At 41.6% G+C, this 24,599-nt stretch overlaps 1 protein-coding gene across 1 annotated transcript in view; it reads left to right on the forward strand.

Moving 5' to 3' along the window:
• The window catches only part of LOC121278286 (CUB and sushi domain-containing protein 1-like), an 844,854-nt gene that overhangs the window by 219,132 nt on the left and 601,123 nt on the right, over positions 1-24,599 (forward strand). Inside the window, exons 4-7 of the mRNA XM_041188558.1 lie at positions 789-971; positions 3,962-4,288; positions 14,703-14,897; positions 19,001-19,139. Coding sequence (XP_041044492.1) covers positions 789-971; positions 3,962-4,288; positions 14,703-14,897; positions 19,001-19,139 — 844 coding nt within the window. The remainder of the gene's footprint in view (positions 1-788; positions 972-3,961; positions 4,289-14,702; positions 14,898-19,000; positions 19,140-24,599) is intronic.

A 24,599-nucleotide genomic window follows, 5' to 3' on the forward strand; every position in this document is an offset into this window, starting at 1 on the left:
TCTTTAATTATCACTGGAAATGGGTGGTGAACAGGAGCAGGAAATATTGGGAATCAGGTGGGCAGAGACCAAAATGGCATTAGGGTATTAATTGTCAATTGACCCCATGCGAGACTCCTCATTTCTGACAGATGTTTATGAGCACTACAAAGCAGCTTTTTCTGAAAATCAGGAAAGATACCAATGCAGTGAAAATTTGGCAGAACTACCTACTGCTAGATTCCACTTCCAGATTCATCCTTGGATGTTAGTGGGGTGGTTGCTGCATGAAAATCGTCCCATGCTTTTTTTGCATTGTTTTAAGTTTACATTTTCCATGCTGTATGTGGTACTTTTAAGAGTAGTAGGAGCCTAGTTGGCCATGTTGTTGTATTGTAGCAAGATTTGCCATCCAGCGAGTTTAATTTAGTCAATAATGAGATGATAACTGTTGGCTGTCCCAATACCCTAGCAGAGTAAATGAATTTCTGTTGTGACAGCGTGAACACAAATATACCTTGAAATAAGCTACTTCTGTGCCTTTATGTGCAGGTTGCATAACGTTAGCTAACATCTGATTGGACAATCACAAGAAGGAAATTTTAGAGGATATTATGTCATGAGTTCCAAAGAGGAATCTGCACCCTGAAGTTAACCTGTCTGCTCTCTTTTCAGAGGCTGGAGGAATCGCTGTCTATTTTGAACATTTTCTGTGTTTGCCTCTGTCATGGGCACGCTCGCTGATGTTTAGTTTAGAGTGTTTTGCATATGAGCCTTGACTCAATGATGTCTTTCTCTCTTTTTCTCAGAGATCGAAAAAGGAAGTTGTGGTGACCCTGGTGTTCCTGCTTATGGCAAAAGAAGTGGGGACAGTTTTTTACATGGTGACGCATTGACATTTGAATGCCAATCAGCTTTTGAACTAGTGGGAGAGCAGAAAATTACATGCCAACAAAACAATCAGTGGTCTGGTAACAAACCGAGCTGTGTCTGTAAGAATCTTTATGTTTAAATTTTTGTGCTGCCTTGTCATTCCACTTTCATGCTTTTTGAACCTTTAAAAGATGGTTCCTCCGAGAAACATTTCCTTTGTTGCATTTTGAATTATCAAACACATTGGACCCTGATGATAAGTAATTGCTTTCCAAAATAATTTTAAAGTGGAAGGAAATGTCATGAGTGCGGGTTCAAATTAATTAAAGCAACTCATAAGTAAACATATTACATTTAAACAGCCAGTGAGACGCATCATTCCTTGCCTCCACAGCAGATGAAATGATGGCATTAACAGAGACACCTATTAAATATATTCCAAAGTGGATCCATTCACTTTAATGGGACTATAATTTTAACATAGCCTAGGAGTTATCCAACTCAGGAAAATATGTCACTGGCTAGGTACAATTGCATAGTCAGATGGCAGAGGGGTTTCCAAGATTTGTTCTTCCATATCCATTTTGGCTAGCTTTTGCAAACATAAATTTCATATTCACCTGTTACTAAGGAGCAACCATTGTTGAAATTTTACAGGCTAAAAGCCACACACTTCAATGCTTCTGAGAGGAGATTTTAGGTGAAGTAGTTCTGGTCCAGATCTGGGTGCGAATGCCAAGCTAGCTTCAAAACTTTGCCAGGATCTAATTCAAGATGGATTCCACTGTATGGCTAAATTGACTATTTTGGTGAGCTTATAATAGAAAATTTCGAAAAACATAATGTTCCAACCAGGTGAGGAAGGGTTAAAGGCTCCCCTCTATTTCCCACTCCTCGGATGATGGTAACAGGTTCTTTAAAAAAGGATAAATGTGCCAATTCAGGTTATGTCCTTGACTGTTTACATGCCGATCGCAAATAACTCAGTCAGACAGGTTTCTCTTGAGTCTTAATAACAGGTTAGTTTTTATTTTGCTAAAACACACCCGGGTAAAGGTAAACACTTGTCCCAACTGTTGCAACACACACATGCACAAGCATGCAAAAATGCAACTTGAAAGGTTAACTTTCGGCGAAAATAAGATTCAATGAGATAAGTCAAATAAATAGCGAGTCCACTGGTTGTAAGTGACTGGTTGGCCTGGTGATAGGTAAATCCAAAAGCTTTGGTTTTCAACCAGTGAAGTTGAAAACTATAGCTGTTGTTTCTTTTTCCCTGGGATGCTGCTGTGGAAATCAAAATCGTCTTTAGGATTTTTCTGTCTGTTGCCCACAGTCTGATATAAGCAAACAGGGTCCAAACTTAGCTGAGAGACAAAGAAGGGGCAAGCAGCTTTCTGATGTTACTTCAGCTTTCTGATTTTACTTCTGCAGGATGCTGCAAGCAGATTCTTTTAATAAGAGGGATTTCAAAAAGATGGTTTCGATTATATTTCCTCTTGCTCCATGAGGATGGCGTATTCCACAGAAGAATATTGATTAGCTCACACCTGGACCGATCTTGGCCATTGCGTTATGGCCAAAGTGATTTTTTTTTTAAATGTGCAAGCCAGCACTTCTGAATGGCTCGTTTTTCCATGTGATGATTTAGGAAGAAATCATTAACACCTCCAGGCTGACCATTGTATCTAGACTCTTCATGTCTATCCTGACTGGAATGCACTGTAGCTATATAATAATGCAAGTAATGGCAACCGTTTTAGGTGTTAGCCTGTCCTTAAAGTAATCATTGACATTAGCTGGTGAGAAATTCCATAAGAAGGTTGTCTAGGCATGTCCTATTTGTAATCCAAGTTAGAAGCTTAACCAATGCCCAGTGGCTGACAGTGAACTCTGGCAGCCATCTTAAGTCCGTATCTATGTTTCAACAGTTGAATTGCCTTTTAAATAAATTCCATATTTGAATCCAGGAGATGAAATTGAAATTTAATATTTCATATCAACACCCCTCCATAACAATAGTTAAGATAAACAGGAGGTTATTTTATAAACTAGGGTTTTGTGCAAATGAATTTGGTGGAGTTTGCATGGGGCACTCCTGCTTTATCCATACTTATGGAAAACATCATCAATGAACATTGATTTAATGACTACCTTTTGAGGAATTACCTTGCACTGTTATGGTAAACATTTTATGGTGGTTTACTGTGATAATGTCAAATTTCATCAGTTCGATTTATCAGAAACACATTCACGTGCCATGACAAGTGTAGTTTTATTTGTTCCAAACTTTCATGATACATCACATTTGAAACGTTCATAGAAGTTTACAGCACAGAAGGAAACCATTCAACCCATTTGTGCTACCTCTTTGCTAGAAGAATTCGATGCTAATATCACTGCTCCACGCTCGCCCGTAGTCACGTATCTTTCACTGCTTCAAATATCCAATTTTCCCTTGTTGCAGTAGTCTCCAGTTGAATCTGTTCCTTTGGCATTCTGTAACAGTTGTACAGAAAAAAAAAATATCCTTCCCTTTCCTCTTACTCACTCTGACATAAGTTTAATTAATAACTTAGGGTCATTGATTCCACAATAAGAGGAATTGGTCTTTCCATGTTCACTCAATCAAAACATTTCATAATTTTACAGGCAATTTTTATAGGTGTTGATCTGGCAGAGTTACATTTTTCTTTTGCTCCATATAAGCTGCACTTCAAAAATGTCATGTGTTAATTTTTTTTTCAAACTAAAGTGCTTCTTTTTCTGTGGGATATAGTTCACTGAATTGCTCATAAAAGTTTGGTTTGAATGCTGAACAGCCGTACGTATAACATGAAATGCCATACATATGACATTATGACAGTGCAATGATATATGAAAAGAATGTTCAAATATTTACAGTTTTTAATTCAAAGTTTCAACCTCTGTGGACCAATAAAAGAATGTGATGTCTTTTTAAAGGATTAAGACTTTTTTTTTCTTCCAATCTGCTCCTTTTAGTATTAATTTGCAGAAAGTAATTGGTATGTGTAATATGTAACTGTTTGCATTAATTGGATTAGGGATTTATACTGTGAGAGTATATTTTTTTTGTGTTTTTGGACAGTCTCCTGCTTCTTCAATTTTACTGCACCATCTGGAATTGTGCTCTCGCCAAACTACCCGGAGGAGTATGGCAACAATATGAACTGCGTGTGGCTGATCATTGCAGAACCAGCGAGCAGGATTCACCTGATCTTTAAAGATTTTGACATTGAGCCTCAGTTCGATTACCTTACAATAAAGGATGATGGGACGGCCGACTCTACCATTTTAGGAACTTTCTCTGGTGATGATGTGCCATCGCAACTGGCCAGTAACGGGCATATCACCCGCCTAGAATTCCAGTCAGATCACTCCACTACGGGCCGGGGCTTCAACATCACATACACAAGTAAATTGGCACATTTCAATTTTATTCCAGTGAATGTTGTCTGCTTTACTTTTTTTGGCCTAATAGGTTCTTTGTGTGAAGGCTGAAAGCCTGATAGGTTGCTTGGTGGAGGCACATGTTAGACCACTAGCCCAGTGCTGTGAGGTGGAGTGTTTTAGGATTAAACATTCCAATCCTCGCTATATTGTGTATGGAAGCACCAATCAGATGGCAGACATTTTCCCATTGTAGTGAAGGTAAGTTGAATGGGTGGTATCACTGGACCACTTTGCATGTCTGCTTGAAACAATTAAATAGCGACATTGGTGGTAACCTAGCAACAGGCTGTGTTTCAGCCTTGGAAAATGTGTTACTTTTCAGTTCATTCTGGGGCAATAAGCTTTGCAAGTAAGGGTAGGAATTATTGCCACCCCTAGTTGAGATGACAGCAGTTAGACACCTTCTTGAACCACTGCAGTACATGTGGTGAATGTATTCCCACAAACAGCTAGTTAGGGAATTGCAGAAGTTTAATCCAGTGACGATGAAGAAGCTGTGGTTTATGTTCTAGTTAGGATGATGTTTGATGGAAGTACTTGGAAATGATGTTGATTCAATGTACCCCCCTATCTTTATTATTCTAAGTGATGGAGGTTGCGGGGTGGGGTTGAGAGATGCCGTGGAAGAAATTAACTGTGTGTGCTATCATCAAAGGGTTGTGAAAGAAAAACTCGGAAGAAAAATAATTGAGATTGAGAAATGAAGGGTTCTTTATCTGCCAGTTAATAATTACTCAACTGTTAGAATTGTTAATGCAAATCCCAGTCAGCCTGGATATCAAGATAAAGGAATTGTCCCAACAAATTCTAAAAAAATAGTCACCAAAATAATTGGTAAAATATATCAACAAAATGTTCACGGTTTTATATTCATATCATTTTGCTAAAGTTAGTGACTGGAATAAAATGTGGTTCACGCATGTCATCTGACCACATTTAACTGCATTCTCTCTCTTCCACGATGGGGTCTACAGTAAATAAGAAACTCATTTCAATTATGCCTGCACCGACATTTATCCTCTTAGAATCATAGAATGGTTACAGCACAGAAGCCATTCGGCCCACCAAGCCTATGCTGGTTCCCAAGCGAATTTTGTTAGTTCCACTCCCGCTCCCTTTCACCATAGCCTACACTTTTTTTCCCCTTCAGTTGTTTATCCAATTCCCTTTTGCAAGTCCGTATCGAATCTTCCTCCACCAAACTCTCAGGCAGTGCATTCCAAATGGTAACCTTTTGCTGTCCTTTTGTGGGTGGAATAATCTGAATTGTTTGATTCCTTGGTAATTGACAGCTGACAGGAGGCATGATTTACAAAATGGGATTAATCTGTCACTAAGATAAAAGCAAAATACTGCGGATGCTGGAAATCTGAAACAAAAATAGCTGGAAAAACTCAGCAGGTCTGACAGCATCTGCGGAGAGGAACACAGTTAACGTTTCGAGTCCGAATGACTCTTCATCAGAACCTGTCACTTAGTTTTCCTATGCTTCCAAAGTTAAAGCATTCTGCCATGACAGAGTACAAGCAAATAAGCCAGCGACTTGACCAAAATAGTAATAGGATCCAAAGCAGCCTGTGAAGCCGAAGCCAAGGCAAAGAGCTTTTCTTAACTGAGAGTGTTTATTGACTTGTTTAGTCTCCCAGGTCTCCTCCAACTCAACCCATTGTCCCAGCTGTCCACTATTTAGAGTCAATTGAGGACCAATAACAAAAATCTAATTAACAACTTAACATTCCCTAAAAGGGGCCCCAGAACAAAAAGACAAAACTTTAAGGGAAACTTATTAAATTAAAAGTTCTCAGGTCTGATGATGCACTCCAGTCCCTGTGGCATCCCCTATTTATAATGTGCTCAAAGACAATGAATAACCATCACCTGTTTCTCTTAATCTTAACAATGTTATTGGCAAGACAGCAACACAAGAGTCACTGCTAGTTGTTCACAGAGAAAGCAGAAGAGTTCAAATGACAGTCAAAGCTGGGTTTCAGATCCAAGAATTTTTAGACACCATTTTATTCTGCTAATCCCTGGGATGCCTCAAAAATCAAATGCTTTTATTGATAAAATAACTCATTATGGCTGAAAGGAATTGCTTTCCTGAGGAGCTCACTTCTGTGCAGTTCGTAAAACTCAAGATTCCCACACTTCCAGTGCAACACCAACTGAGTGATCAATTTCTGATGCATTACAAGAATTGGGAAATCAGCCAACCAGTAAATATCCACATACTGAAACTCATTGAGCGAAAGCCCTCACAGGAGAAGAAAATGGATAAAACCTGCTTTTCAAGGAAATAAAAATAATGCTTGAGGTAATTATGTTTTAAAAATCATTACTTTAAAAAAATCACTTATTCTGACAAGAATTCAACAAGCTCCAATTTCCTTCCAATTACAATATATTGTTCTAAACACTCCAAGTGATTTAAGTCAGGTGGCGTGCAATGGAATAGGTAATTATTGGGATCTGTGCTTGTGCTAATAGGCAGGAATAAAGGATTGGCGTGTCTGGGTGAAGGGCCAAGATGCAGGACAACAAGGCTGAAAAGAGAAAGAGCAAAGATAGATAAAAAAAAAAGCAAAGGCTAATTGATATCAAACCTGGGTTTTAAAAAGGAGAGACAGCTGAGGGAGGCAGTGGCATGGTGGTATTGTCAGTAGACTAGCAATCTAGGGACCCAGGGTTCAAATCCTGCCATGGGATTTGAATTTGAATTAAAATCTGGATTTAAAAGTCTAATGATGACCCTGAAACTATTGTTAATTGTTGTAAAAGCTCATCTGGTTTACTAATGCCCTTTAGAGAAGGAAACCTGCTGCCCTTCCCTGGTTTGGCCTACATGTGACTCTAGATCCACAGCAATATGGTTGACTTTTAAATGCCCTCTGAAATGGCCTAGCAAACCACTCAAGCCGCTACAAAGTCTCAAAAAAGGAACAAAACCAGACAGACCACCCGGCATCAACCTAGGCACTGGAAACGACAACGGCAAACTCAGTCCTGTTGACCCTGCAAAGTCCTCCTTACTAACATCTGGGGGCCAGTGTCATCTGGGGGAGACTAATCAAGCTAGCCAAGCAGGATGGACAGACTAGCGAAGCAACTAGTCATTCTCATATAATGCTCCAGACACCACCATCACCACTACTCTCCTCCGTCTGGCTGAACTTGTTCTCACACTGAACAATTTCTCCTGTAACACCCCTCAATTCCTCCAAATAAAAGGTGTGGCTATGGGTACCCGCATGGGCCTCAGCTATGCCTGTCTCTTTATGGGGTATGTGGAACATTCCTTGTTCCAGTCCTACTCCGGCCCCCTTCCACAACCACAACCTTTCTCTGGTACATCGATGATTACTTTGGTGCTGCTTCATGCTCTCGTCAGGACTTGGAAAAATTTATTAATTTTGCTTCCAATCTCCAACCCTCCATCATTTTCACATGGTCCATCTCTGACACTTCCCTTCCCTTCCTTGACCTCTCTGTCTCAATCTCTGGTGAAACACTGTCCACCAATATCCATTACAAGCCTACCGACTCCCACAGCTACCTCGACTACAGCTCCTCAAACCCGCTTCCTGTAAGGACTCCATCCCATTCTCTCAGTTCCTTAGCCTCCGTCGCATCTGTTCCGATGATGCTAACTTCAAAAACAGTTCCTCTGACATGTCCTCCTTCTTCCTTAACTGAGGTTTTCCACCCACGGTCGTTGACAGGGCCCTCAACCGTGTCCGGCCCATCTTCCGCGCATCCGCCCTCACGCCTTCTCCTCCCTCCCAGAAACATGATAGGGTCCCCCTTGTCCTCACTTATCACCCCACCAGCCTCCGCATTCAAAGGATCATCCTCCGCCATTTCCGCCAACTCCAGCATGATGCCACCACCAAACACATCTTCCCTTCACCCCCCTTGTCGGCATTCTGTAGGGATCGTTCCCTCCGGGACAACCTGGTCCACTCCTCCCTCACCCCCTACTCCTCAACCCCCACCTATGGCACCTCCCTATGCCCACGCAAAAGATGTAACACCTGCCCCTTCACTTCCTCTCTCCTCACCATCCAAGGGCCCAAACACTCCTTTCAAGTGAAGCAACATTTCACTTGCATTTCCCCCAACTTAGTCTACTGTATTCATTGCTCCCAATGCAGTCTCCTCTACATTGGAGAGACCAAACGTAAACTGGGTGACCACTTTGCAGAACACCTGCGGTCTGTCCGCAAGAATGACCCAAACCTCCCTGTCGCTTGCCATTTTAACACTCCACCCTGCTGTCTTGCCCACATGTCTGTCCTTGGCTTGCTTCATTGTTCCAGTGAAGCCCAATGCAAACTGGAGGAACAGCACCTCATCTTCCGACTAGGCACTTTACAGCCTTCCGGACTGAATATTGAATTCAACAACTTTAGGTCTTGAACTCCCTCCTCCATCCCCACCCCCTTTCTGTTTCTTCCCCTTCCTTTTATTTTTTCCAATAAATTATATAGATTTTTCTTTTCCCACCTATTTCCATTATTTAAAAATATTTTTAAATCTTTTATGCTCGCCCCACTCCCACTAGAGCTATACCTTGAGTGCCCTACCATCCATTTTTAAATAGCACATTCGTTTAGATAATATCACGAACTTCAACACTTATGTGTTCTTTTGTTCTTTTGTCTGTGACATCTTTTGATGATCTGCTTCTATCACTGCTTGCTTGTCCCTACAACCACACCCCCCCTCCACTTCTCTCCCCCCACCCAACCACTCCTCTCTCCCCCCCCCCCCCCCCCCCCCCCCACACACACACACACACACACACACACACACACACACACACACACACACACCTTAAACCAGCTTATATTTCACCCCTTCCTTGGATTCACCTAGTTCTGTTGAAGGGTCATGAGGACTCGAAACATCAACTCTTTTCTTCTCCGCCGATGCTGCCAGATCTGCTTAGTTTTTCCAGGTAATTCTGTTTTTGTTTTGGACCACCATCACCATCCCTGGATATGCCCTGTCCCACTGGCAGGGCAGAGGTGGCAGCACAATGGTATATTGGTATATAATGGAGCTCCTGCTCCTCCTGCTGATTACCACCTGCGGCCCTCCCTCAGCTGATGAATCAGTACCCCTCTATGTTGAACACCACTTGGAGGAAGCACTGAGAGTCGCAAGGGCATAGAATGTACTCTGGATGGGGGACTTTAACATCCGTCACCAAGAGTGGCTTGGTTTTATCACTACTGACAGAACTGGCCGAGGCCTAAAGGACTTAGCTGCTTTACTGAGTCTGCAGCACGTGGTGAGGGAGCCAACAAGAGGGAAAAAACGTACATGATCTCATCCTCACCAACCTGCTTAGTGCAGATGCACCTGTCCATGACAGTATCGGTCACCACTGCACAGTCATTGTGGAGACAAAGTTCCACCTTCACATTGAGGATGCCCTCCATCATGTTGTGTGGTATTACTACCGTGCTAAATGGGATAGATTTTGAACAGATCTAGCAACTCAAGCCTGGGCATCCATGAGTCGCTGTGGGCCATCAACAGCAGCAGAATTGTACTCAAACACAATCTGTACTCACATGGCCCAGCATATCCCCCACTCTACCATTACCATCAGACCAGGAAATCAACCCTGTTTCAATGAACAGTGCAGGAGGACATGCCAGGAGCAGCACCAGGCATATCGAAAAATAAGGTGTCAACCTAGTGAAGCTATAGTACAGGACTACTTGCATGCCAAGCAACATAAGCAGCAATTGATAGACAGAGTTAAGTGATTCCATAACCAAAGGATCAGAGCTAAGCTCTGTAGCCCTGCAATTAAATAACTCACTGGAGGAGGAGGCTCCACAAATCTCTCCATCCTCAATGATGGGGAAGCCCAGCACATCAGTGCGAAATATAAGGCTGAAGGCATTTGCTACAACCTTCAGCCAGAAGTGCCGAGTGGATGATCCATCTCAGCCTCCTCCAGAGGTCCCCAGCACCACAGATGTCAGCCTTGAGCTAATTCGATTCACTCCACATGATATCAATAAATGGCTGAAGGCACTGATTAGTGCAAAGGCTATGGGCCCTGACAATATTCCGTCAATAGCACTGAAAACTTGTGCTCCAGATCTTGCCATGCCCCAAGACAAGCTGCTCCAGTACAGGTACAACACTGGCATCTACCAGGCTATGTGGAAAATTGCTCAGGAATGTCCTGTACACAAAAAGCAGGACAAATCCAATCTGGCCAATTACTGTCCAATCAATCTACTCTCAATCATCAGTAAAGTAATGGAAGCAGTTATCAACAGTGCTATCAAGTGGCATGTGCTTAGCAATAGCCTGCTCACAGATGCCCAGCTTGTGGGTTCTGCCAGGGCCACTAAGCTTCGACCTCATTACAGCCTTGGTTCAAACCTGGACAAAAGAGCTAAACCTCCAAGGTAAGGTGAGTGACTGCCCTTGACATCAAGACTACATTTAACCAAGTGTGGCATCAAGGAGCTCTAGCAAAACTGGAGTCAATCGGAATCGGGGGAAAACTCTCCGCTGGTTGGAGTCATACCCAGCACAAAGGAAGGTGATTGTGATTGTTGGAAGTCAGTCATCTCAGCTCCAGGACATCACTGCAGGAGTTCCTCAGGGTAGTTTCCTCAGCCCAACCATCTTCAGCTGCTTCATCAATGACCTCCCATCATAAGGTCAGAAGTGGGGATGTTTGCTGATGACTGCACAATGTTCAGTACCATTCGCCTCGCCTCAGATACTGAAACAGTCCGTGTCCAAATGCAGCAAGACCTGGACAATATCCAGGCTTGGGCTGCCAAGTGGCAAGTAACATTCACGCCACACAAGTGTCAGGCAATGACCAGCTCAAACAAGAGAAAACCTACCATCACCCCTTGACATTCAATGGCATTATCATCACTGAATCCCCTACTATCAACATCCTGGGAGTTACCATTGACCAGAAACTGAACTGGAGTAGCCATATAAATACTGTGGCTACAAGAGCAGATGAGAGGCTGGAATCCTGTGACAAGTAACTCACCTCCTGACTGCCCCTGCCCCAGAGCCTGTCCACCATCTACAAGATACAAGTCAGAAGTGTGATGGAATACTCCCCACTTGCCTGGATGGGTGCAGCTCCCACAACACGCAAGAAGCTTGACACCATCCCGGACAAAGCAGCCTGCTTGATTGGCAACACATCCACAAACATCTGTTCCCTTCACCACCAATGCACAGTAGCAGCAGTGAGTACCATCTATAAGATGCACTGCAGGGATTCACCAAGGCTCCTTCAACAGCACCTTCCAAACCCATGGCCGCTACCATCCAAAAGGACAAGGTCAGCAGATAGATGGGAACACCACCACCTGGAAATGCTCCTCCAAGTTGCTCACCATCCGGACTTGGAAAGGAAATATATTGCCATTCATTCACTGTCGCTGGGTCAAAATCCTGGAACTTCCTTCCTAACAGCACTGTGGGTGTACCTGCACCACATGAACTGCTGCAGTTCAAGAAGGCAGCTCACCATCACCTTCTTAAGGGCAACTAGGGATGGACAATAAATGCTGTCCCAGCCAGTGAAGGCCACATACCATGAATGAATAAAAAAATAGTAGTTTCTGCATATAGTCTTCTCCAGAGAAGATTAAATTTGAGTTGGAGATTGTCCTGCATCTGAATTTCAGCACCAGGAAGATGCCATTTAATCACAGTACAATAATGCACATGGAAGGTTCTGTACATTAGCTTCCATAAAAATAAATAAAAAATAATAAAATAATAAGGTGGAGGGAATAGGTACTTATTGTAATGTAGTACAATTGAGGTCATGACCTTAGCAAGTGAGGAAATTTGAGGCAAAGTCTCCCTTGGTACAATGTGCTAGCCTCCAATGTATCACATCACTGCACATTCCAAGTTGAATTTCTGTCATTGCTAATTGCATGAAAATAACCATATATTTTCTCTCCTTGTTTACAATTAATTACTGTGCACTGCCAATGTACAGAAGTGGAAATATAAAAAGAAAATGCTGGCAATAGTCAGTAGATAAGGCAGCATACGTGGAGAAAGAAAAGGAGTTTGCGGACTGAAATATACGAGGTGCCAGATTCCTTGCACACCCGTCCCCAACTAAAACATTAGGGGGGCAGCTCACCAAGAGGAATGCCACCTGCCTCGCAGCCATTTAATGGTCAATTGGCCGTTGATAGACTTGAGGCTGGATTTCTGCCTTCCTAGATCAGGAAGTTCCACCTCAGAGAGCTGCTAGCCAATCAGAGGCCAGCAGCTCTCCAGCACTTCGGGACAGAGACATGCAGTGTGGATCAGTATTTAGTTAAGTGTATGGAGGTCTCGCTTGGTCCCAAGCTGGCAAACCCTGATGAGATGGAGAGGGCGCAGTGAGACCAGCTGTAGTTTGAGAGGTCATGTGGGAAGAGCAATCTGGGGATAGGTAACACCTTTGTGGGTGGGGCCGCCGAAGGGCCCAGGTTAAGGAGGGAACCCTCCCCACCAGGCCTCCCACCAGTTTGCACAGTGAAGCCTGCCAGAATATGTGCTAACCCACTTTGGGGCCTCAAATTGGCCCACTGGCGGGCAAGCGGCCCAACATCACCCCCACAGTTTCTTTAATTATGGAGAGACAAGGGGTAGGCAGGTATCTGCCTGTTGGATTTAACGAGCCCCGCTGCCTTCAAACCCGTTGACAGGGAAGCTCAATATTTCAGGTCAATGACCTTTCATTTGATGAAAGGCCTGATGAATTACTGATGAAAAGTCATCGACTTGAAATATGAGAACTCTATTTCTCTCTCTGCATATGCTGTGAGATCTACCGAATATTGCCAGCATTTCCTGATTTTATTTCTGATTTCCAGGCTCTGCAGTATTTTTCTTGAGTAGATATAACCTCTCTTATGTACAAAGTTATCACTGGGCATAATTTTACCACCTCAAGTTATTCTTTCCAAAGATCTCATAAGTGTGGAACTTCTTATCTGCCTCAGTCTTTTCTTCCTTTGACTATCTGCAGACTTTGGGAAGCTTCTTAAATGATGTCATATAACTATTACATTTTGATTTGTTTTCTCCCCTTGTATGAATGAAGAAAAAAGTCAAAAGAGAATCACATCAAGCACACTGTCCAGTATTTAATATTAGAATAGCACTGGGAGAGGTGAATCTTCTGCTGTTCCAGGCAGTGAAAGCATGTGACCTCAAATCTTTTATGACTGCTTTACTTGATTTATCATCGTGAATATCCCTTTTTCTCTGTACATTGTTAATAAACTACTAATTATGTGATGCCTTCTGTTGTATTTGATCTGGGTCATGTGTATTTGTTCAAAGAAGATCTGAAACATTGTTGTTTAAATGCTAAAAGTAGGAAACTGAAGTAAATTAGAGAGCAATATTTTATCTCTGGTGACATGTTGGCTTTAAGGGTCCTCCACACCACAAAACTGTTCCTAAAATGGTGCAGAAATGCTAATCACACTCAAATATGCATAATACTATACTGCAGTGTGTTTCTCTCCCCATCGTTCACTTTGATCTGCCCAAAATTGACATTAAAACCTCGTAAAGAATCCACTTTATAAAGATGCTGGTGCTGCCAAAATCTGGAATGTTATAGTACATTGGCACCTAGAGTGAAATCGAAAATATGTTTATGAAGGATCATGGGGATAGGGGTAACTTCAGACCATGAACTCTCTCTTCCATCCTCACCCCGTTTTTAATCCCCTTTTTTCCAATATTCATTCTTATTTCTTAATTTTTATTTTTTAATTTTTTAATTTTTATTTTTTATCCACTTATTTTTATTGTTATTTATTTTCATTTTTATTCATCATTTTATCCCCACCTTTTATCTTATTTTCAATCTTTTTTCCCAGCACCGTCCCCTCCCCCCACCCCACCCCCTTCTGTGGACCATCTGCCACTTGTTCATGTTGTTCTTTCCAGAATGCTTACCCTTGTCCTGCCATTATCACATTCTGCTTTCTGACCTTAATATCACCATCAGCACCTCCTTTAGCCAGTATCACTATCGTTAATACCCCTTTGTCCTTTTGTCCATGACATCTCTGGCAATCTCTCTTTTGCCTCCACCTATAACTGGCCTTCTATCCAGTTTTACCTGCTCCACCCTCCTTGAACAGTATAAATTGCGTTAAATTTTTTACTTTTGAGCTGAAAAAAAGTCATCAGGACTCGAAATGTTAACTCTTTTTTTCTCTCCACAGATGCTGTTTGACCTGCTGAGTTTTTCCAGCATTTTCTGTTTTTGTTAGGAATTCTTTAAATATTGTTTGTGTGTCATCTTCAGACAGTAAGAATACTCATTTTGTATTTTTCTTAACCAGCTTTTGGCCAAAATGAATGTCATGACCCTGGTATTCCAGTCAATGGAAGACGGTTTGGCGATATTTTCCTGTTGGGAAGTTCTGTGTCTTTTCACTGTGATGAAGGCTTTATTAAAACCCAAGGATCTGAGACCATAACCTGCATTATACAGGAAGGGAATGTCATCTGGAATTCTGCTGTCCCACGATGTGAAGGTAACTATTGCAAATGCCATGTTTATTCAGAGAAGGGGAAGAAATAGGATTCATTTTGTCTTGCAAACACCTCAATGTGACTTTGGTTAGTTTGTTATAATGATGCAATGAAGTGAATGTATTTTGACCCTCATTGTAATAGGTTGTTATTCGAAGTCATATATGAAAGCACGGTATAGAATCATGGAAATTTACTGGCCAGAAGATTGCCTGCAGTCCATCATGCCTCTCCCCGCTTCTGAAAAGACATACAGGGCTATTTTAACTGCTGGACAGCCAGTTGATGGAACATGAGGGCTGGATGCCCAATCTCTCTGGCAGGAGTCATTTTTGAGGGTGGAGCATCACGAAATGACATTGATGGCATGCCCTTAAAGGAGATCCTGCTGTAGCCTACCAGCTCAAGGTCAATGCAGGGGCTCTGACCCAAATTTTAAATTCCTCTCTGGCCACGGGGAAGGTGCCAGAGGACTAGAAAACAGCTAATGTGGTTCCGCTATTTAAGAAGGGTTGTAGAGAGAATCCAGGGAACTACAGGGCAGTGAGTCTCATGTCAGTGGTAGGGAAACTTTTGGAGAAAATTCTGAAGGAAAAATTTTATCTCCACTTGGAGAGGCAAGGTTTGATCAGGGATAATCAGTATGGCTTTGTCAGAGGGAGGTCATGCCTAAAAAATTATATTGAATTTTTTGAGGAGGTGACCAGGTGTGTAGATGAGGATGGTGCAGTTGATGTAATTTGCATGGATTTCAGCAAAGCCTTTGACAAGGTCCCACATAAGAGACTTATAAAGAAGGCAAATGCACGTGGGATATAGGGTAATTTGATAAGGTGGATTCAAAATTGGCTTAGTTGTAGGAGATAGAAGGTGATGACAGAAGGATGCTTTCGTGACTGGAAGCCAGTGTCCAGTGGGGTACCACAGGGATCTGTGCTGGGTCCCCTATTATTCATCATTTATATAAATGACATAGATGACAATGTGGGGGGTAGGATTAGTAAGTTTTTGGATGACACAAAAATTGGCCGGGTGTTTAACAGTGAGGTTGAGTGTCTTGGGCTACAGGAAGATATAGATGGGATGGTCAAATGGGCAGATAAGTGGCAGATGGAATTTAACTCTGAAAAAGTGTGAAGTGATACACTTTGGAAGAAGTAATTTGACAAAGGAGTATTCAATGAACGGCATGACACGAAGAAGTTCTGAGGAACAAAAGGACCTTAGCGTGTGTGTCAATAGATCTCTGAAGGCAGACGGGCATGTTAGTGGGGTGGTGAAAAAGACACATGGGACTTTTATCAATCGAGGCATAGATTATAAAAGTAGGGAGGTCATGTTGGAGTTGTATGGAACCTTGGTGAAGCCACAGCTGGAGTACTGTGTGCAGTTTTCTGGTCACTACATTATAGGAATGATGTGATTGCACTGGAGGGGGTGCAGAGGAGATTCATCAGGATGTTGCCTGGGATGAAACATTTAAGTTATGAAGAGAGGTTGAATAGACTTGGGTTGTTTTCATTGGAGCAGAGAAGACTGAGGGGCAACCTGATCGAGGTGTACAAGATTATGAGGGGCATGGACAGGGTGGATAGGGAGAAGCTGTTCCCCTTAGTTGAAGGGTCAGTCACGAGGAGACATAAGTTCAAGCTGAGGAGCAGGAGGTTTAGAGGGGATGTGAGGAAAAGCTTTTTTACCCAAAGGGTGGTGATGGTCTGGAATGTACTGCCTGGGAGGGTGGTGGAGGCGGGTTGCCTCACATCCTTTAAAAAGTACCTGGATGAGCACTTGGCATGTCATAACATTGAAGGCTATGGGCCAAGTGCTGGTAAATGGGATTAGGTAGGTAGGTCAGGTGTTTCTCACGTGTCGGTTCAGACTCGATGGGCAGAAGGGCCTCTCCTGCATTGGGTGATTCTGTGATATCATGTAGCCTGGAGACTGACTCAGCTGCCAAAAAGATAGGTGATGGTGGGGGTTAGATTGTGATGATGATTAAGGTACTTGTGATTGCATTGGTTCACATTATTGTTGTGAGTTTTGAAGTAAACTCCTTTTCCTACTGACTCCACAAAAATATTAGACATATCTTTTGGGCCTTTTCACTTGTCTTTCAGGCTTTACTGGCATACTGCACCCAGTAGACAAGCTGAATTACTTCAAGATCCTATGTATTTCATAATCCTATCAAGATCCTATGTATTTTGTGTTTCATTCCCTACACCTATATATGTTTTTCAAACATGTTATCATCATTCCTGTTAAAAACTATGTTTATGCTTCCACCAACCTTTCATGTAGTCTGTTCCAGGTCCTAACAACCCTCTGTGTAAAAATAAATAAATTTTCTAGTCTGCTTATTATTTTGCTGATGGTCTGAAGTTGATAACGTCTAGATACTGAATCGTTGCTCAATGGAAATAATTGTTCTTACTTAGCTTGTCAAAACACACCCTATCAGATCCACCTTTAAACATAATTTTTCTAATGAAAAGATCCCAAGTTACTTTTGTGCCTCCTCCATAACTGAAAGCTCTTATCGCTGTGATAACGTTGATAAATCTGTATCTTGTCCATCATCTTATTATCATTCCTATTGTTTCCAAGTACCCAAAATGGGTCACAATCTTCTAATTACTGCCTCACCAATGACTTCTCTAGATTTCTATTCATTTGACCAGTTGCGTCAAGTAGCCTGAGTTAAATTGTAGTCAGTGGGAGTCAGGTAAAAGTTCTCCACTGGCTGGAGTCATGCCTTTTCAAGGGCGGTTATGGATAGGCAATAAATACTGGCCTTGCCAGTGATGCCCGTAAGCCAAAATGAATTTTAAAAACCTATTACTTATGCTTTTGTACTTAATTCCCCAGTTTATAAAACATAGGATCCCAAACACTTTATTTGCAGCTTTATTAATTGTCATCACATTTTTAAAAATGTCTACCTATGAACTCCTAAGTGTTTCTGCTCTTTTTAAAGTTTCACTTTTCAGTGTTCATCTCTTATTCTTTCTCTCAAAACCTATCACCCCATTTATTTTGCTACGTTATATTTCATCTAACTGTCTTGCTGCCCAATCGACTAACTTTCCCGTGTTTTTAAATTACGTGTGGTCCTTCGCACAGTCACCCATACTCCATATCATGCATATGACAATGGTCCAGAGCATGTATATGCCATGGTCCTAAGATGGACTCCAGGCAATACAATTGTATAGGTCCCACTGATTTGGAAAAAAATCCATAGCCACTGCTGTCTGTTTCTTGCGCTTTATCCAATTTCCTACTTACGCTGGCGCGTTCCCTTTAATACAAGAGGGTCTAATTTAGCATTTGAACCACCTCCTCTTTGAATGCATCAACTGCCTCCAGCCATAGACAGGTCCCGGCATCAGGTAAGGTGCTGGGTGCCGAAGAGGTGTCTTGGTGTACTTGCCAGATTGAGGCTTCAAAATGAAGCAAGGTGACTGCCAGCAAGTTTAGTTTCCAGGGCCGGTGGGGGAAATGTTATGATCTGAGGGTCAGGGTCCCAGAGAAGCAGCAGCCCAGGTTATTTTTGTGGATCTCCTGAGGAGCACACTTTTTCCTCCAGGGCCCACATAAATAACACTAAATGTTAACGAGCCCCTTTGGTTCCATCACTCATGGAACTGGTTGCAGTATGAATAGCACAGGCCTATACCAATTCCAACCTAAAATATTATGGGACCCAGATTTCCATGATAATGTTGGACTATCACTTGAAGCAAGTGGGCCCTTTGGACACCCAGTTCTCTAGCCCTTTCAAAATGGAGCTGGTGTTAACAGGTTAGACATATGCCCCTCTTTGGGTGTGAGAAAGCCTCTTTAGCTTAGCTTGTTCCTTCATTTCAGGAGCTTGAATCGAAATCAGGGACCCGTACCATATAATAAAACACTGGCATGTGGCACACTACATCATTGTGCCATCAACTTGACAGTTGCTGCCTGCACTGTACTTGTTGATTCTTTAAGAACTTGTTTACTGCTATGAGTCTTTAGAAATAGCAGATAATATAGTCTTTTTGATTGATTGAAGGAAGAAATCGTATTTAAATGGAGTTCTGTATTTTTATCTCTTATCTTCCAGCACCATGTGGTGGCCATTTGACAGCACCTAGCGGTGTAATTCTATCTCCGGGATGGCCAGGATATTACAAGGATTCACTGAACTGTGAATGGGTGATTGAAGCAGAACTACGACATTCTATCAAAATAACATTTGACAGGTTATTCATTTCCATTGCTTTTAACTAAAAGTAAATTGACTTATAACACTCGTACCTGTCTCAAACTATGCAATAAACATGATTAAATTTCAAAAGCTGAAAAGTGGAACTGAGTTTAAAAATATGTGCGACCAATAGTTCAATAGACTGCCAATACTCTAATTTTACATTCTTGCAATTATTTTTTCAAGGAAACAAATTTTGACAACCTGTTAATATAATGGAAACAGTTATTGTAATCCTGATGTTCTACCGCTAGGTATCACTAGCAAATTTATAAATGGGTGTAGAACTGTAGATGATTACAGTTTAGGGATAGGCCATTTGGTTCATTAAGTCTATAATTGTTCTATACTCCATGAGGGATACAGTTTAGTTGCATTTTTCTGCCTAATCCTCATACCCTTTAAAATAATTGATGAATTCTGCTTCAACCATTGTCTGTGTTGAGATTCCCGCTTCTAACCATCCTCTTATATCCTGTTTGTTAATTGTGTTATAGGTTTCTCAAAGAGTTCTTGAAACCACCTTTGGCCCACTGAAAGTTCAATGTTGGCATGTGAATTGGCTTTCAGAACCGTAGATTTTAACATTAATGGAATTCAAAGCTCTCTTGAAATAAAATAAGGCCTGCAATCACACAAATGTTCCTGCAATTTGTATTAAGTGTATATCAGCAAAGAGTACTAGTATATTCTGGAAATGAGATGGAGGGAGAATTGCTGTTCAAGTTAAATATGAAAATTACTTTCAAAGAGCAAGTTCATTTCACAGAACTGAATCATTATCCTTCAATGGTGTAAACAGACACAACTCTACAACAATTTAGTGTCCTTCATTCAACCTTGTTACAAAGATGAACTGGTGGTTAGAAGGAAGAGTAAATGTTTTGTGTAGAATTCTTTGATAAAGTCACGACATGTATGAAATGTTACCATAATTTGATTGGTTCCATGAACATAAACATTTTACAGCATAGAGGGAGATTATTCACTTTCTTGATCTTCTCACCCTATCTAGCACTTGTTGTAGAAAATAATACAGAAATTACCATCTTGAGGCGTCGTGATTCAATCTTGATTTCCACTCCAGTGCCTAATTGTTTAAAATCCACATTCTGAACCTCAGTCATTCCAACATTAACCACCAAGCCATCACAGAGCTAACATACTATTCATAACTACAAAAAATGGTTATCTATTGCCTCAATTTTAGAATATCCCACCACTACCTTTATAGTCTACTTTAATCTCACCACCCCACGACCCCCCAATCTTTGTTGACCGCATTCCAATATACCACAATTTTACTCAAGACAATCTTCCTCTGAGTCACTGGGCTGGATTTTACGCTGAAGACAGGCTCCCTTCACCCCAGTGTAAATTTCGGGAGTGAGCCTGCCTCCAGTTAGCTGGCTCGCCTGCCTTTAATTTTTTGGGCGTTGGCATTTTAAGTAGTATCAGGCAGGACTTCTGACCATCTCCAGGAGGATGTTCCGCCTCATAGAGCTGCCAACCAACCAGAGGCCAACAGCTCTGCACACTGGCAGCATCAAGCAGGAGCAGTGGCTGCTGTCGGCACTGCAGGTAGGACAAGGAGGTGGCGTTCAGTGCTGAACCTGAAAATTCAGGTCTGAGATTTTATTCAAACCAGGCTGATGAGGTCCAGCAAGGAGGGCGTGTTGGACAGGTTTGGGGAGGGTGAATGTGGTAGGGGGGTTTCCGATTGACACCGGGAACCCGGGAAGGAGGCACTCCCTCCTTTCACTGACCAGCAGCCCGCAAGGTTAAACCGACAAGGCTGCACATTGAGCGGAGGCCTCTCCTGCCACCCATGAAGGACCTCAGCTGGGTCATGGGTGGGTAACTCATTCGACACGTCCCCGGCTGTCCATAAAATTGTGAAGGGGCAGGTGGACTGGCAGTGCGTATGCCACTGATGGCACAGCACCCTAATTTACGGGCCCACCTGCCTGTTTTTCCACCCATGGGTGGCCTGTAAAATTCAGCTCATTGGTCAATGCTCACCTTACATTTGTCCAACTCCATGAAGCAGTTTCTCAACTTTCACTTACATCCAGGGGAGAAATGTGTTTCCATCCAGTATTCTGAAATAAATTGAAACCCAAATCTCATAAATCACAGTTCAATGTGTTAATGCAATTTGTCATTCAAATCCAATTCTCGATCGCACGCCATAAGATTCTTCATGGGGCTTTCTCTTGAAAAGGATTGAGCAAGGCATCTCATGGATCCCAGCATATAACTTATTTTGTGTAGTCAGGATGCTTCAGCACATTTATGCGCTTAACTAAAATTTAGCAAGTATTTCTTGCTACCAAGCAGGGGGTAATATTAACAAAACACACTTTGGAACTCAGTTATGTAATATAAAATAAATGTTGGTAAATCAAAGATGCATAGTTCACTTGTCTTTTGACTGCAGAAACCCAATGATTTATTATTCAGTTGTGTGAGCCATACTTACTTAACCTTTTATTTAAATTCTTATTATTCAGTGACCCAGATTTTGTGTTTGTAATGGCAGTAAATCTATCTGCTCCCTGTTATTACTCTGTGAATGCTACATGCACATTTAAATGCAGATATCCAGAGGTCAGTGATTCTCCACTCCTCCACAGGTTGCACTGTTGAAGTTCCCACAACTGGGAATCAATGCGCTGATGTAATTTTCCACTTCTATGCTATTATTCTTGCTGTTAAAACTCTTGAAAAATTAATGCTTTGTTAAATGAGGTTTTACTGGGTTTTTAATCACGTACAATAATAAAGAACAACCACTCTGGCCCTGAAAAAAATGAATTATATATTTGTGGAATGTCAGATTTCTCCAATCCATAGAAAAATTCCATAGATTTTTAAAATAATAAAGATTTTTTCCCCTACCTGCACCCCATGTGTACGTCCCAATCTTTATTTTGCTTTTTGTGATATTAGAAAAAGTGAATGATAAAACCTCCTTGTCACTTTCTGGTTTGCTGTCTGTGAGAATTCTTCAGTGTGACTGGCTGCTTAGTCTGCTTGATGATATCAATGTTGCTGGATACCAGAAATCTCCTATCACTGGCACAAAAATGAAATTAACATCAAGGAAGGTGAAGTCTACATCACTAAATCATTATAGGCAGCTTTCTTTGTGGTCAGCAGTGAGTGCCATTACCATAAGACTATAAGATCTAGAAGCAGAAGTAGGCTGTTCGGCCCATCAAGTCTGCTCCACAATTCAATGTGATCATGTCTGATATGATAATCCTCAACTCCACTTTTCTGCCTTTTCCCCATAGCCCTCAATTCCCTTATTGTTTAAAATTTTTTTATCTCAGCCTTGAATATACTTAACGACCTAGCCTCTATAGCCCTATGCAGTAAAGAATTCCACAGATTCACTACCCTCTGACAGAAGAAATTCCTCCTCATCTCTGTTTTAAATGGGCTCCCCCGTACTCTGAGAGTATGCCCTCAGGTCCTAGAATCTGCCACAAGGGGAACCAACCTCTCAGACTCTACCCTAAGAAGCCCCTAAGCACCTTATATGTTTCAGTAAGGTTGACTCTCATTCTTCTAAACTCCAATGAGCACAGGCCCAACCTACTCAACCTCTCGTCAAAAGAAAATCCCTCTGTACCTGAGATCAACCTGGTGAACCTTCTCTGGAGTGCCTCCAATACCAGAATATCTTTCCTTAGATAGGAAGACCAAAAATGTTCACGTTATTCTAGATGTGGTCTAACTAGCGCCTTGTATATTTTTAGCAAGACTTCTCTATTTTTATGCTACATTCCCTTTGAAATAAAGACCAACATTCCATTTGCCTTCCCTATTACCTGCTGAACCTCTTGTGATTCATGCATGAGGACCCCAAATCCCTCTGTGCTGCAGCTTTCTGCAGTCTTTCTCCATTTAAATAATATTCAGCTCCTCTATTCTTCCTACCAAAGTGCATAGCCTCACATTTTCCCACATTATATTTCATCTGCCAAGTTTTTGCCCACCCACTTAACCTGTTTATACTCCTCCGTAGACCCTTTGTGTCATCCTCACAACTTGTCTTCCCACCTATTTTTGTGTCATCTGCAAACTTGGTGATGGTACATTCACTTCCCTCATCCAAGTCATTAATATATATTGTAAATGATTGTGATCCCAGCACTGATCCCTGTGGTACTCCACTAGTTACAGGTTGCCATTCTGAAAATGCCCCCCTTTTCCCAACTATCTGTCTTCTATTAGTTAGCCAATCCTCTATCCATGCTAATATACTACTCCAACACCATGGGCACTTATCTTATTAAGTAGCCTTTCATGCGGTACCTTATCAAATGCCTTTTGGAAATCAAAATTTATTATATCTACTGGTTCCCCTTTATCTATCCTGCTCATTACCTCCTCAAAGAATTCTAATAAATTTGTCAGGCATGATTTCCCCTACATGACGACATGCTGACTCTGCTTGATTATATTACGCTTTTGTAAGTGCTCTGCTGTTAGATCCTTTATAATAGACTCTAACATTTCCCCAATGACTGATGTTAAGCTAACTGGCCTATAGTTATCTGTTTTTTATCCCCCTCCCTTTTTGAATAAGGGTGTTACATTGGCAGCTTTCCAATCCTCTGGGACTTTTCCAGAATCTAAGGATTCTTGAGGATAAGTGCATCTATTATCTCTGCAGCTACTTCCTTTAATAAACTAGAATGCAACCCATCAGGTCCAGGGAACTTATCTACCTTTAGCCCCATTAGTTTCCCTAGTACTTTTTCTCCAGTGATAGTTATTGTATTTATTTCCTCCCCCCTTCCACCTTTGCCCATTGATTATTTAGTATTGGAATGCTATTCGTGTTTTCTACCATGAAGACTGATATAAAGTACTTATTCAACTCCTATTCCCTTTCCTGGTTCCCCATTATTATTTCCTAAGCCTCTTTCTAAGGGGCCTGTGTTCACTTTTGCCTCTTCTTGATATATTTAAAGAAGATCTTACTGTCTGTTTTTATCTTACTTGCTAGCTTACCCTCAAAGTTTATTTTCTCCCTCTTTATTTTTTTTGGTTATCTTTTGTTGTTTTTTAAAACTTTCCCAATCCTCTGCCTTACCATTCATCTTTGCCACATTGGATGTTTTTTTTTCTTTGAATTTGATACTATCCTTAACTTCCCTGGTTTACCATGGTTAGCTAATCCCCTTCCTAGAATCTTTCTTCCTCACTGGGATACATCTTTGTTGTGAGTCATAAACAATTTTTAAAAATGTCTGCCATTGTTCATCTACTGTCTTTTCTGCTAAGCTCCTTTCCCAGTCTGCTCCAGCCAACTCTGCCCTCATTCTTTTGTAATTACCCTTATTTAAGTTTGGCACAGTCATTTCTGACCCAGGTTTCTCACTCTCAAACTGAATGCTAAATTTTGCCACGTTATAGTCTGTGTTTCCTAGGGGATCTT

This window comes from Carcharodon carcharias, chromosome 5 (genome assembly GCF_017639515.1).
Source record: "Carcharodon carcharias isolate sCarCar2 chromosome 5, sCarCar2.pri, whole genome shotgun sequence".
NCBI classification, from domain to species: domain Eukaryota; kingdom Metazoa; phylum Chordata; class Chondrichthyes; order Lamniformes; family Lamnidae; genus Carcharodon; species Carcharodon carcharias.